The 14,750-nt window shown below is 40.1% G+C and overlaps 1 protein-coding gene across 1 annotated transcript in view; it reads right to left on the bottom strand.

Moving 5' to 3' along the window:
* LOC140454588 (BTB/POZ domain-containing protein 7-like) overlaps nt 1-14,750 on the bottom strand; it is a 73,588-nt gene that overhangs the window by 50,393 nt on the left and 8,445 nt on the right. The window contains exons 2-3 of the mRNA XM_072549450.1: nt 12,557-12,748; nt 5,034-6,098 (exon numbers count right to left, since the gene is read on the bottom strand). Coding sequence (XP_072405551.1) covers nt 5,034-6,098; nt 12,557-12,638 — 1,147 coding nt within the window. The 5' untranslated portion in view covers nt 12,639-12,748. The remainder of the gene's footprint in view (nt 1-5,033; nt 6,099-12,556; nt 12,749-14,750) is intronic.

Below are 14,750 nucleotides of genomic sequence, written 5' to 3'. Positions count from 1 at the left end.
GTCTTAGCAGAAAGGTTGGCTCCAACTTCTTCTAACTTGTTATTTAGTCTTGAGGCACTAACTTCACAGGGCAATGTTCTACACCAACTCTGCACCTTCAAAGTCTTGTTTCAAGCTTATCCTTAATCATTTCGATACTGCTCACTTTGACTATGAAATATATATATATTTAGATACTGCATTCTACAAAAGAATGCAGTAAGAACATTCAAAGTTTTTTTTTCATTTTATGCAGCAAATGTTCTTTTTAACTGAATCCACTTGCTACAAAAACACACTGGTTTTGAATTGGGCTTCCAGGTCAGCCTGCTGCAAGAGCAGATACAGTTGGAACACTCCCAATTGGCCAACTAGGTTCCTGATAAAAGTAGGTTAGTCACAATCCCACAGAACAATACTGGACAACAATGTGCATTTATATTTAGTACATTTAAAGTGTCACAACATCTCAAGGCACTTCACAGGAGCACAAAAAAAACCAAAAACTGACACACAGTCACTTAAGGAGATTTCAGCACTAAAAGCTTGATCAAAGGAGTACACTTCAAATAAGATCATAAAAAAAGGCAAAAGAAGAGTGTGAGAGGTGTGGAGCGGGAACATAGGATTTAGGAGGAAGAGTAAATCACCTGGTGCATTGAGCTAGCTCTGCCATCCAGTAAAATCACAGTTAATATGGTTTCCTGTTGCCACCAACCTACCCCTTTCTTGGAGCCTCAGCAACTGAAGACACAACTACCAAGAGTGGAGCAAAAGAAACACGGATATTCAGAGGCCAGGCATAAAGGGAAGCAGAGTTCTTGGAGGGTAACAGGAGTTTGCCAATACAAGGAGTGTCAAGGCCACATACTTTCAAACAAAGGATCCATATTCCATTCAGTAACTATTCCTGACAGAGTGTTAATAAAAACCAAAGGTAATCCTAAGGCTTTAAGTACAAATTACCATATAAAAGCAAACTTTTAACAAATATAAAAATATGCCTCATTCCGTGCAACTTAGAGAAATGAACATCTGAGGTGGTTCCTCACACTTTAATGCAAATTCAGTTTATTTTAAATAGAAAATGCAATTGCTCATGCACACATTTGCACATGACTGAACTTTATACAAAGCACCAGTGGGTTCTCATAACAACCATTTATGTCTCTTAGTCAAACTGTCAGTGTAGTGGCATTAAATTAAAGACTAACGTAAGCCAAGCCACGATCACAGCTCAATTAAAAGACTTTCATGTGGAACTTTCATCTAAAAACTTCTTGGAAGTCCAAGTGAACAAGCAAATTCAATTTCATTAACTTCTTCAAAAGTCATGATATATTTCATAAACATGAACCTTCCTTTCAAGACTTTCTAAAAAATTATTAGGTTATGTCTAACAGCTCTTTATCTCGCCCATCCCTTAGAAAGCTTCCCTTTGCCTCAGTAAATTTGTGAATCTGCTGGTGTCTGCTACATATAAGTATTACACTTCTTTGCTTCCAATGAAGGCTCAGAAACCTCCTCACGAGGGCATGCACTCCCAATGTGAAACAAGGCCTCAGAGCCACCCCCTAACCTAGTTAATCGGAGGATGCACATACCCAAAGAAAGGAAATGTACTGGGCTTTAAATTAATTTGGGGGTGGGGGGGGGGAGGAGAAGAGAGAAGAGGAGGAGGGGGTGGGGGTGTTTAGGAGAGGAGAAATGTAAACTTGCAAAGCAAGAGAATATGATAGCATTACAGGGCAGCTATTTGGATAATGACACGCAGAACAGAACAGGAAACAACAGAGTATACAAAGATAGATATCAAAGGTAAATAGGGTCAAAGGGAAAAAACAACAGTAAAAAGACAAAATTAATCACTTGAGCACACAGTGCTCAAAACAACATTAAATTAATTAACAGCCCAAATACAGGTTAATAAGTAAGATTTTATAGCCATTAGGGAGACATGGTTACAAGGAGATCAAGGCTACATATTCCGGGTTAAGTAACTTTTCAAAGTACACTCAGGAAAGAAAAGGTGATGGGATAGCTTTGTTATTAAGGATTGGAATACGTATGAAAGAAAGAAATGATAATTAGTAGCTCACAACAAAGTTATAGCCCAGTGACAAAGAAGGATTCTAAGAAGGGATGAACCAAACATGGTAAACCAGGAAGTTAAGGACTGCATCAAATAGCAAGTAAAGAAATTTGTAACGTGGCAAAGATTAGAGGTCAGTCATAAGACTGGGAACGCTTGAAAAACGAATAAAAGACGTCAGAAATTCAACTCTGTCTTAATTTAATCCTCAATCAGCAAGAGCTTTTTAAACATATGAAAATGAGGAGCGGCCAAAGTGAACATAGGCCTTTTTAGAGAATGAGGCTAAAGAAACAATAATGGGGTACTAGGAAATGGCAGAGGGGTTGAAAAATTACTTTTTATCAGTCTACACAGTAGAAAACACATAGTATTCCAAAATTATGAAATAAATCAAAGGACATAAGGAGGATATGAAATAAATATAACTTTCACTAGCGAAAAAATACCAAGGGAACTAATGGGGCTAAAGACTGATAAGTTCCTTAGATCTGATGGGATGCACCCCAGGACATTATAAGAAAGTAGCCACAGAGACAGTGGATGTAATGGCAGTAATCTTCCAAGAATACTTAGTTTGTGGAAAAGTTCCAAACAAATTGGAAAACTGAAGTACCACTTTTATTCAACAATGGAAGGAAACAAACAAAGTCACTTATAGGTCAGTTAGTTTAATATGTGCAATTGGGAAAATGTTAAAGTTTATTACAAAGGATCTAATAGTAGAATATTTATAATACATAACATAATCAAGCACATTCAGCATCATTTTCATACAGGGCAAATCATGCCTTAAAAATTTCTGAGAAATTTGTCATGAGATAACAAGCAGGACAGATAAAAGAAAAGTAATAGATGTAATGTATTTGGATTTCCAGAATGCATGTGATATGGTATCACATGTTAAGCTATTTCATAAGATAATGGCCCATGCGTTGGAGATGGTATATTAGCATGGAGACAGGATTGGCTAATAGGCCTCATAAATCACAAAAAGCTATCATGTAAATTCAGCAGGCAAATAGACTGATGGCCTTTACTACAAAGGGAATAGAAAATAAAAATAGGGAGGTCTTGATAAAACTATACCAAAAGAAATAGGAACAAGAGTAGGCTGCTTGAATCCCGCTCTGCCTTTAACAGGATGATGGCTGATCGGACCCTTTTCACATCCACTTTCCTGCCCTTTTCCCATAATCCTGGATTGGCCTACAAATCAGGAATCTATCTCAAATTTAAATATACACAAAAACTCTACTCCCACAGCTCTCTGTGGCATCGAGTTCTAGAGACTCTCAACCCTCAAAAGGAGAAATTCCTCCTGTTTGCAGTCTTAGATTGACACCCCTTAATTCTGAGGCTATGCACCCAGTCATAAACCCTCCCATGAGAGGGAAACAATTTTCAACATTACTTGTTAAGCCTCTTAAGAATCCTATTTTTTTTTTAAAACGCGTTTAACTCTCATTCTTGTAAATTCCAGTGAGTAGAGTCCCAGTCTTTTTAACTGTTACTGTTAAGATAATCCTTCTATACTGGGGGTCAACAACCTTTTTTGAACTACTGCAAGAGAAAGCACTATCTGGAATATGTGAATAGTCTGGTCCCCTTATCTAAGGAGAGACATACAGTTGCATTAGAGACAGTCTGGAGAAAGCTCACGAGATTGATTCCAGATATGGAGAGATTACCTTAAGAGGGGAGATTTTGTACGTTGAGCCTATACTCAGTTTAAAAGGAGGCAACCTTATTAAAACATACAATTATTAGGGGACTTGACAGGGTAGATGCAGAGGCATCTCCTCCTTGTGGGAGTGTCTAGGATCAGAGGACACATTCTTAGAATAAAGGGTCATCCAATTAGGACACAGATGAGAAGTGACTTGTCCCAGAGAGTTGTCAACCTGTGGAATTCCTCACTGTAGAAACTGGGTAGTTAAAGAATATGGTAAGCTGAGACAGACAGGTTGTTATATCAGTAAAGAGATCAAGGATTATGGGTAAAAGGTAGGAAATGGAGTTGAGGACTATCAGATAAGGCATGATCTCACTGAGTTGTGTAACAGATTCAATGGGTCAAATGGCCTTCTCCTGCACCTTTGTCTTATCATCATAAGCTCTATGACTTCAATCAGTATTTGAAACCACAGTTCAGTTTGAAAGGGGAAAGTTATAACCCACTTCATGCCAGAAGCCAAAAACAATGATGTTACAGATTGAAGTAAAATATGGAGGAATTCCACAGTAAGTCAAACCAAATGGCAGATAGTAACTTTGCCATCATAGAATGATACAGCACAGGAAAAGACTATTCAATCCTTTATGTGGGACTCTTTTGAAAGAGCTACCCAATTAATTCCACGTTCTCCATTCTTTCCTCATAATCCTGCAAAACTTTCTCTTTCCAGCATTGACTCAATTCCCTTTTAAAACTGAATCTCTTCCCAGCACCCTTTTAAGATGGTGCATTCCAGATCATCCCCATTCACTACATAATTATTCCCCTTCTTTTTGCCATTCACCTCATGTCTATGTCCACTAGTTATGAAACCTTCTATTCTAATGTTTCTCTCTTGTTATGCTTCAACATTTCAAGCAGTTTTATCAAATCTTATCAGTGTCTATATTCTAAGAGACAGCAACTCAAAGTTTCTCCCAACTCCCTGCAGTCTTTTTATCCCTGACATAACTTTAATAAATCTCCACTGCAATCCCCTGAAGGTCTTCACATCATTCCTAAAAAACAGTGCCTAATAAAGGAAGGAAAATTTCAGATGGAGTATAAGCAGTGTTTCGTTAAGGTTTAATGTAACCGCCTTGCTTTTGCGCTTTCAGCATCTCTTTGTAAAGCCCAAGGATCTCATTTGCTTTTAAACAACCCTACTAATTTGATTTGTTAAGATCCCACTGATCAATCCTGTCCACACCCACAGAACATCAACAACTCCTTTTCCAACCTTACCTTGTGCCAGCATATCAAACTCAATGAAGAGAGCTATATGGAACAGCTCCATAGCGCTTTCCAGTCGGGTCTCACTGTCCTTCCCAGATTCATCCTGCACTTCTCTTAAGCTGCCAGTTGATGGGCTGAAAGGCAGAACCAAGTCTAGATCAACCAGGTCAGTGTACATGCAATGCAAAATAACTTTTGCATATTTCTTTGGAATGATTGCTTCGTTCAGCACAATCCTAGCTGGAGTCTGCAAGGTCCGGTCTGTGGTTTCTTCACCGGTGCGAATGCGCTTCTGGAGGAGGTTGCGGAAGAAGGGAGAACGAGCACACAAGATGGCCTTGTGACAGCGGAACTCTCCCTCTAAGCAGCATCCTTCAAAGTTGTCAGACGCATCGGGGTTAGAGGTAAAGCTTAGGACTGCATCATAATAGCAGGAGCTCTCCAGGAGACTGTAGATATCGAAGTGAAGTGCATTGGGCATCCCGAACTCTTCGCTGAGACGGACCAAAACGTCAACGTTCTTAATTTGGGAATCTTGCATGCCAAATTCTCCACTATACAAGTAGTGCAAAAGAGATGACAGTATTTGCATGTCTATTCCAACAGTGCTGATGTCCATGACTAGCTCAGCACGGTCCAGGTTGGATAAGAGGAGAGTTTTGAAGAAAGGACACCGGGCTGCCAATATAGCACGGTGTACAGGAAAGCACGTACCTTGGAATACCAGGTCCACATCTGTACAGTACTTGAACTGATACAGCTTGGCCAGGTCTTCATTTAACCGGCTGGCCTCTGGCCTGGCTACACACGCCTGAATCACCAGTTCCTTCACAGCTAGTGCGGCTTCATATTGCTTCACCAACAGACCTACATCACGCACGTCCCAACTGCACAGGAGCTCGCGCATGTGTTTCGCATGGTCAGCCGCCTTGGCTGACTTCCGCCGCCTAAAGAGCTTCTTCTTCAGCAAGGCAAGGTTAGAGCTCCGCTTCTTCTCACGTTTATCCTGGCTGAATCCAGAGATGCAGAACTTCCCCTCTGGCTGACATCCAAACTGAGGATGCGAAGGAGATTCTGTCCAAGAAATAAATTAATAACAGGTTAGATTAGATGCCAAAAGCAAAGCAGAACTGGAGTGTGTTTTGCTGCAACTGAGTTGAGTGATAAAATATTATTAGTGCGCCAGATAGCTCCGAGAGTCTATTCCACTATTCAATAAGATAACCACTCGTGGTTTTTTTCACCTAATGTGATCCGCTTGCTTTGGCACCATATCCTCATCTAGTAATAATCATCAATCTCATATTTAGAACGATTGAGTTAACTGGAATTTGCTGATTTTTGTGGGATAAAAATCCAAAATTGCACCAACCTGTGTGAAGAAATGTTTCCTACTTTTGCTCTTGAAGAACGTGGTTCTGGTTTCAAACCCATGTCCCAAATTATTCGTGAGCAGAAAAAATTTGTCTTTATCAAATCTTTTCACAAAGTCCTTAAAAAGTCAAATCAGATCACTTAAACTTCTCTATCAGGAGTGACAAGCCTCTCCTTATAACCCAGCCTTAGTAACATTTGGTGAGTCAAAGGAACTCAAAAGCGAGAGCGCCTCTGCTCTATGGGATCTTTTGCACCCGAGGCAGGCATGGCCTCGGTCTAAAGTCTTAATTGAAAGAAGGGTTCCCCAATGGCAGCACTCCCTCAGTACTTCACAGAATTGAAGTGCTGAATCCCTAAAGTGGGACTTGAATCCTGATACTATGGCGTGCTGCAACAGTGCAAAGAATGGCTGTGATTTGGAAAAACACACAAAGGATTGCACAGTCCCTCAAACCTGCTCAGCCATTTAAGAAGATCATGACCAAGCCTTGACATTAACTACACTTTCTTCCATCTGATCCCCATCTCTCCAATTCCCTTTGGAGTCCAAAACCTTACTGCACCCAGGGTTGAAAAATCCAAAGACTGAGCGCCCAGAAATCTAAAATTCACAACCCTTCAAGTGAAGAATTTTGTCTTCATTTCAGTACACAATGCCCTATTATCCTGAGACCGCACTGCTTAGTTCTAGTCGCCTCAGCCAGGAAAACACTCAATATCAATCCTGCCAAGCCTTCTTCAGAATCAATAAAATCACCTCCCACACTTCCATCCCACACATTCTTTCCTCACAGGCCAACTCCTTGATTCCAGGGACCAATCTGGTGATCCTGTGCTGGCCTGTATCTCCTGCAAGTATATCCTCCTTTTAACATGGAGACAACAACCTCTCATGGATATTCTGATGTGTTTGCCTGATTTTTTCCTCTGATTCTTTTTAGTTACCTCTTTGTTGTCCCCTAAATGACAAGCATTTCCTTCCTTAGGTATAGTAACAGATTGCAGAATGGTCCAGGTGCGGTCTCACCAAAGCTCTGTACATTGCAATTAGACTTCTTTACTCCTGTACTCAAACCCCACCCCTCCCAAAAGAAAATCTCTTGCAATAGACCCCAACATACCACTTGCGCTTCCTAAACTGCTCGCTGCACTTGCAAGGTAATCTTGCCTGTTTGGAGACATACAATTAAAAAACAAGCTACAACATATTGGGGAGATTTAAAGGAAAGATCTGAGCTACTTAGAGTTTCCTTTGCTTAAACTGTCATTAACTTAGAGAAAAAAAGAAAGAGTCAGAACTCTCCACTGGTTCTACAAGTTCTTCCAATTTTGAGGAGCTGGAAAAAGAAGAAATCTTTATTTTGTCCCTCCCACACGGTCGTGCACCGTTTCCAATTCTGTTAAATTCATAATCAAACACATGCTGAGGTTTCTGGCGCAGGGACAAGCCTTCCATCTGCAGTTGCTATATTCAGCACTCAAGAACATTAGCTCTCATTTTCCACATGCCATTGATCAATCAGCAAGGCGCTTGCTGCCACGTCGATCACCCCTCCCCCACAACTACCACCACCCTCCTCCCCAACCCCCGCAGAGCTCCTCTTACTGAAAGACCAAGGGTGCCTCATGAGTAAGTGCTGCCAGTCATTTACTTGGGCACCAATGCAGAAACTGCAACATTTGCTTCATGGAACCTTTTCCCTTGGTGATGACTGATTCTCAAACTAGTGCTCATTAGGAGAGAATTAATCAAAACAATTCTGAAAGGGGCAGTTTTAAGCTGCCCATAAGATACTAGATTAAAACTATTTAAATTCATTTCACGCAGAGCCCATGCTCTCTGAAGAATTTTGCTGTGTGCAGGCAGTTCCTTTCCTAATAACCAGTACCTTTAAAATTTGAAGATGACATACTCAGCAGGTCAGACAGCATCATAACTGATGACCGGTCATCATTGACATGAAATGTTAACTCTTTCTCCAAAGGCACTGCCTGACCTGAAATTCCCATCCAGCTCAGCAAGTCGGGCAGCAAATATAGAGAAACAGGTTTAACGTTTCAGGCCGATGATGACCCTACTTCAGATCTGAAGCTTCTGGACCACTTTCAGCACCTTCTGTTTTCATTTCCACTTTCTTGCATTTGTACCCTGAAATGGTTTTCAATATTCAAGGCAGGCACAATGTTTCACATGCAACAAAGTCAACATGATAACTTTTAGGCTACAGCGTAAACACGCAACTCAATAGGAACACTGTGTACGATCCTCACCTGCTGATAAAGACAGATCTCACAGCGGTCTGAACTAAATATGAAAGCCAATTTGAGAGTTTGAAGTTCAGTGTCTAATGCACAGCACCACATAAAGCATTATTTATTCATAGACATAAAAAAGTCACAGGCAAGACATATTCTACAGCTAAAAACACAAACTTATAAGGCATGAAGCCCAAAAGGAAAATAAAACATCAGAGAAAACAAGAATATACACACTCATAGTACACAAGTTGGAGCTTGCTCCAAAGCAGTAACACATCAAAAGATTAGAGAAATAGAATAAATTGCAGCAAGGAATCGCTAGGAGACCAGGTGTAATCAAGTAATTCAATCAATCCCTGAAATATTCTTTATTTATGGAGAAGTCTAATCTGTGGAAGGGCTGCTATTATTTCCAGTAAGTAGTTTTTGTTTGCTTCAAAAACACAGCATATGGTGGACTAAGACATCAGATTAATATGATTCAGTCTGTGCTATGAACTAAGTCAATATGGTGCATAATTGTTTTTAAAATTACCTGGTCATTCATCTTATTGTTCCATGTGTGGTGCTGTTCATGCAGAAAGGCTACTGCATTTAGCTGCACAATAAGAGCAACTCAATGTGGACAGGGCATTTATAAACAGAAGAGGTGAGGCAATTATCAATTTTAATCAACAACGATTACTGGCCAGGAAGATATTAGCTGAGGATTGAACCTCATTTTTCCTAACAAGAGTGAAATATCCTGGGAAATGTGATACACAGATTCATGCATAAAAAACAGCCTCATGCATAAAAAACAGCCATCTGGACAAAACCAATATTGAAAAGAACTGTTTTTTTATTGTAGCACCCTTCACAACCTCATTACTTCTCAAAGTGCTTTACAATCAAAGTGCTTTTGGAAGTGTAATCACTGTTAGCATGCAGGAAACACGCATAACAAGATCCCATAAACAGCAATAAGGCAATGAATAGATCATGTATTTCAGGGCATTGACAGGCACTAAACAGAATCATAGAATCTCAACAGTGTGAAAGCAGGCCATTCAGCTAACTCGTCCACACCAGCCTTCTGAAGAGCACCCCACCCAGACCCACCCCCCTACCTCACCGCTGGATTCCCTTTGGTCAATCCACCTAGCCTGTACATTCCTGAACAATATATGGCAATTCAGCACAGCCAAACTACCTAACCTGCACATCTTTGGAACGTGGGAGGAAAGGAGTTGAGACTGTGGCGCTGGAAAAACACAGTAGGTCAGGCAGCATCCGAGAAGCAGGAAAATCAATTTTTTGGGCATAAGCTCTTCATTAGGAAGGAAATGTGGGAGGAAACTAGAGCACCTGGAAGAAACCCATGCAGACACAGGGAGAATATGCAAACACCACACAGACAGTCGCCCAGGGATGGCACTGAACCGGAGTCCTGGAAGGCAGCAGTGCTAACCACAGAGCCACTGTGACGGTCTTTCTAAAATAAAATATCAGGAACTAAATTTGGGATTATCCAGTCTCCGAGACATATTACCATAATCACATGGTGTAGAACTGTACAGGAGGCCATACAGTTCACTGCAACTGTGCTTGCTCAAACAGTCTTTCTCCAAGAGAGAATGGGATGGGATAAAAAGACTGGAGAGGTGATAAAAATAACATTAATCACAGCACCTCTGATATGAATTGCTTGCACCCTCAAGTTGATAGCAGTTAGAATGAAGTGTCAGATTTACAAAGCTCACAGTGAAGTTAGTCTGATTCACAATATAAAACTACATTTTGGGACGCAACATAACTGACATTTATTGTCCATTCATCGTTACTGAAGTGGTGAGCCACCTTCTTGAGCCACTGTGGTCAAAGTACTCCAATAATACTACAGTAGTACCTACATAGAACATACAGCACAGAAACAGGTTTCTCAGCCCAACTAGTCTGTGCCCAACTGGAGTATATTTCCTCATCTAAATCTGCCATCATAAACCTCTACTGCCTGGTCCTCATAGGTTTGTCTAGCCTCCCCTGAAATGCTATAATTGTATTCAATTTAAACTATCCCTGTGGTAATGGGTTACGCATTTTAATCACTCTTCAGGTAGAGAACCTTCTTTTAAATTCCCTGTTGAATTTCTTTGTAAGCGACTTAAATTGATGGCCTTTAGTTATGGTTTTTCCCCAGAGAAATGAACATTCTTTCAGCACTCACTCAATCAAAATCTGTTATTTTATAGAACTTCATTAGGTTCCTTCATTTTGCAAGAGAAGCATCACAACAGTGACTATCAGGAAACCAGGTCATCTAAGTAGCACACCAAAACCAAACCTAAATATGCCCTCATGTGCACCTTGTAATTAAAAAAAAGGAAATAATGCATCATTATTGGATAGCAATCAATAATGACACATCCTCTCCCATATTGTCAATACAACATTATCATCCCTACGAGTAGCCCAAATGGGATTAACCATTTCATATTTAGCTGCAGTTCAATATGAAGCTCCCTCATCTTTGGGTCAGCAGGTGGTATGTTTGGGCCCACTCCAGAAAATTGAGCACTAATGGGCAAATCCTGCAATTCAGAGGTGACATATTTGGGATGATATCCTAAAGTGAAGCTCCAATAGCTATCTGAAGTTTAGGCAAGAAACCCCTCAGCACTATTGTAAAGATCAACAGGAGGTATTCTCCAGTGTCCTGTCCTATATTTACACCTCAGTCAACATGATCAAGGAATAGATTTTTTGACATTATTACAACGCTGTTCATGGGAGTTAATTGTGTATAAGTTGGATGGCATCTTTGCTACACTACAATAATTAATAGACTTGGAAAAAAAGGTATTCTCATTGGCTGTAAAGAACTTTGGAGATGTCCTGATGCTGTGAAAGGCAGAATTTAAATGCAACTTTTTGAACAAAATACAAGAGTTAAATCTGGGATCATCCAGCCTGGAAAGTTTGTTACATTACATGACATTGAAGAATGCCAAGCAGTCCACTGTGCCCATGCCTATCCTTTCTAAAGTCTTCCCTGCTCCTTTTCACATAGCATTAAAAACAGATCTTTTAAAAGCTTTTAAATCCAATTCCTTTTTGAAATTTACTACTTAACCTGTTCCCTCTTGGGGAGTGCCTTCCAGATCACAGCAACCTGCTGCATCACAAAAGAATTTCTCTGGGACTTTTGTCAAAATTGTTAAATCTGGATCATCTAGTTATCAATCTGCCGACGAGAGCAAACAATCTCTCCCAAGTACTCTTAACTAATGCTCTCAATTTGAACATTGCACTTATTTTATTAACCCATGACATTCTTTGCTCTAACTCGACATTTATCAAATCTTTACCCAGTAAGAAACCAGAGAATTAGTAACAGGAACCTGCACTTTGAAAAGCTGCTGTATTGGGAGTCACATCTGGACAGAAGGCCATTCAGCCCCTTGAGCCTGACTTTTTCTTCAGTAAGACCATTGCTCCTCTCTCTCACCCAAGCAGAAGTCACACAATACCAGTTTATAGTGCAACAGGATTATTTGAAATCACAAGCTTTCGGAGCACTGTTTCTTTGTGAGGTGAAGTCCTTAAGTAGTGCTCCGAAAACTTGTGATTTTAAATAATCCTGTTGCACTATAAACTGGTATCATGTGACTTCTGATTGTGAGAATGAGAGGTGCAATGATCTTACTGAATAACAGGTCAGGCTCAAGGGGCTGAATGGCCTTCTGTGCGCTGTTTCTTTGTGAGGTAAAGTCCTTAAATGGTGCTCCAAAAGCTTGCGATTTCAAATAAACCTGTTGAACTATAAACTGGTGTCATGCGACTTCTGACTTTGTACACCCCAATCCAACACCTCCACATCATGGCCCCTCTCTCACAACATGAAATAAAATTCTTACCACCAACTGCATTGGAAGATTGTGTTTTCACCCCAGCTGTCGGACATGATGGATATGGGTATGTAGAAGCATTAACACCCATTTTCTTTGTACACACATGGCAAGAATCTCATAAGATAGTCTTCTTCCACTCGGCAAGCAACTTCAGCTGTCTACTGATAGAGCACCATTACACCACGTGAAGGAGAATTCCTGAGGGGGGAGAGATTTAAAAGATAGATCAGCAATTTCCTCCACATCTACAATGGTCATACTTCGTTCTAATGAACCATGAAGTAAAATCATGAGGCCTATAGTGCTTACACCAATAGTTCATCAAATGGAGATTATTTTTATGAGATGGAAATAATGTTATATTTAATATAAAGCGTAAAGCTACCATATATTCAACACCATTAATTTTTTTTAAAAACTGGTCATTTCTCATGTGATATTATAGGATCTGTGCATAAAGTGGCTCCCAGATTTCACAAGTAGAGACGTGTACTGAATCTGTAATGACCCTCAGTTAGACCAAACTTTACAGTACAGCATCCAGTTCTCGTTGCCAAATTCTAAGCTTTTCCCCCAGAGCGTCAGAGGCTCAGATGACCTTAATAAGGTTTCTAAAATCTTGAGGGGCACGGATAGGACGAATAGCCAAGGCCACTTCCCTAGGGTAGGGGAATCCAAAACTACAGGGCATAGCGTTTTAAGGGGAAAGATTTAAAAAGGACCGAGGGGTAACTTTATCATGCAGAGGGTGGTGCATGTATGGAACAAGCTTCCACAGGAAATGATGGAGGCTGGTACAATTACAACACTTAAAAGGCATTGGATGGGAATATGATTAGAAAGGGTTTTGAGGGATGTGGGCAAAATGCTGGCGAACAGGACTAGGTCTGATTTGGATCTCTAAACAGCACATATATGTTGGACCGAAGGGTCCGTCTCTGTGCTGTATGACTTTATGATACTAGAAAAGTTGCCAAGGTGATTTACACAAGTGACACAAGAAATGTGTGGGTATGCATACCAGGAACAGATGGATGGGCTGGGTCTCTTATTTATATTTCAAAAAGTAATGTTGAGGGATGACCTAGAGGTCTTCAAAACTCTGAAAGACTTGATAAAATATGAGGAAGAGTCATCAAGAAATCCAATTGATAACTCAAGAAAATTTCTTTGCTCAAAGAATAGTGAGAATGTGGAACTTGTAACCACAGGGAGTTTTTGAAGCAATTAGTATAGATACATTTAAGAGGAAGTGATAAGGTTGAAAGAGTCAATTTAGATGTAGAATGATTGAGAAGATGCAAGTAAAGCAGAAACACTGGCAAGACTGGTTGGGCCGAATGGGCTGTCTATCCTATGAAATGTTGATCAAACTAACAGGTGATGGTATTTTAAAAACACCCAGTTCACTGGCTGCAAAGTACACAGGACTGTACTGGAATTATAAGAGGAATTGTATGAAGGAAATTGGTTTCTTTTTGCTATTGCAATCCACACATCCTATTTTGAAATTTTCTTTGCCATATGTAATAACTCATTTAACTGTCCTTGTAACTTGATAATTTAAAATTAAAATAGAATGTAATTGTATTTTACATCAGTTCAGATACATGGCTAGATTGAGAAATTAGACCTTTTTCCTTGGAGAAATTATGGCTGAGATTTGAAAAAGGTATTCAAAGTCATGAGGTGTCTGGACAGAGCAAACAAGGAGAAATTGTTCCCACTGATGCAAGGATCAAGAGCAGGATTTAAAGTACAGTAAATAGCGAAAGAAGCAATGGAGACACGAGGAAAAGCCTGTTCACACTGCAAATTGGTAATTTATGAAATGTATTGCCCATTTATGTGAAGGTAGATTCAATCAAAGCATGCAGGAGGAAATTAGATTGTTATTTGACAAAAACAAATATGCAGGATGACAGGGGTGATGGGAATTGCACGAGATGTATTATCCATTGGGAAAATCAGGCACAGCCATGATGGTCCAGATGACCACCTCCATACTGTACCTTTTCTGTCTAGTATTTATACATTTTCCCTGGCAAACAGAAAGCAAACCATTACAAAGTAAATTCCCTCTTTGCAGGGGTAACGGTGAAGGGAAGCAAGATTACAGTACTGTCAACCACCTCTCAACACAGAAAACAAATCACTTCTAGCACTCATAGGGGTCCAGAATATGATCCACTCTTGGAAT

The sequence above is a fragment of the Chiloscyllium punctatum genome, chromosome 29 (genome assembly GCF_047496795.1).
Source record: "Chiloscyllium punctatum isolate Juve2018m chromosome 29, sChiPun1.3, whole genome shotgun sequence".
Taxonomy (NCBI): Eukaryota; Metazoa; Chordata; class Chondrichthyes; order Orectolobiformes; family Hemiscylliidae; genus Chiloscyllium; species Chiloscyllium punctatum.
The sequence above is the reverse complement of the archived record's forward strand: the minus strand, read 5'-3'. Positions and strand labels throughout refer to the sequence as shown.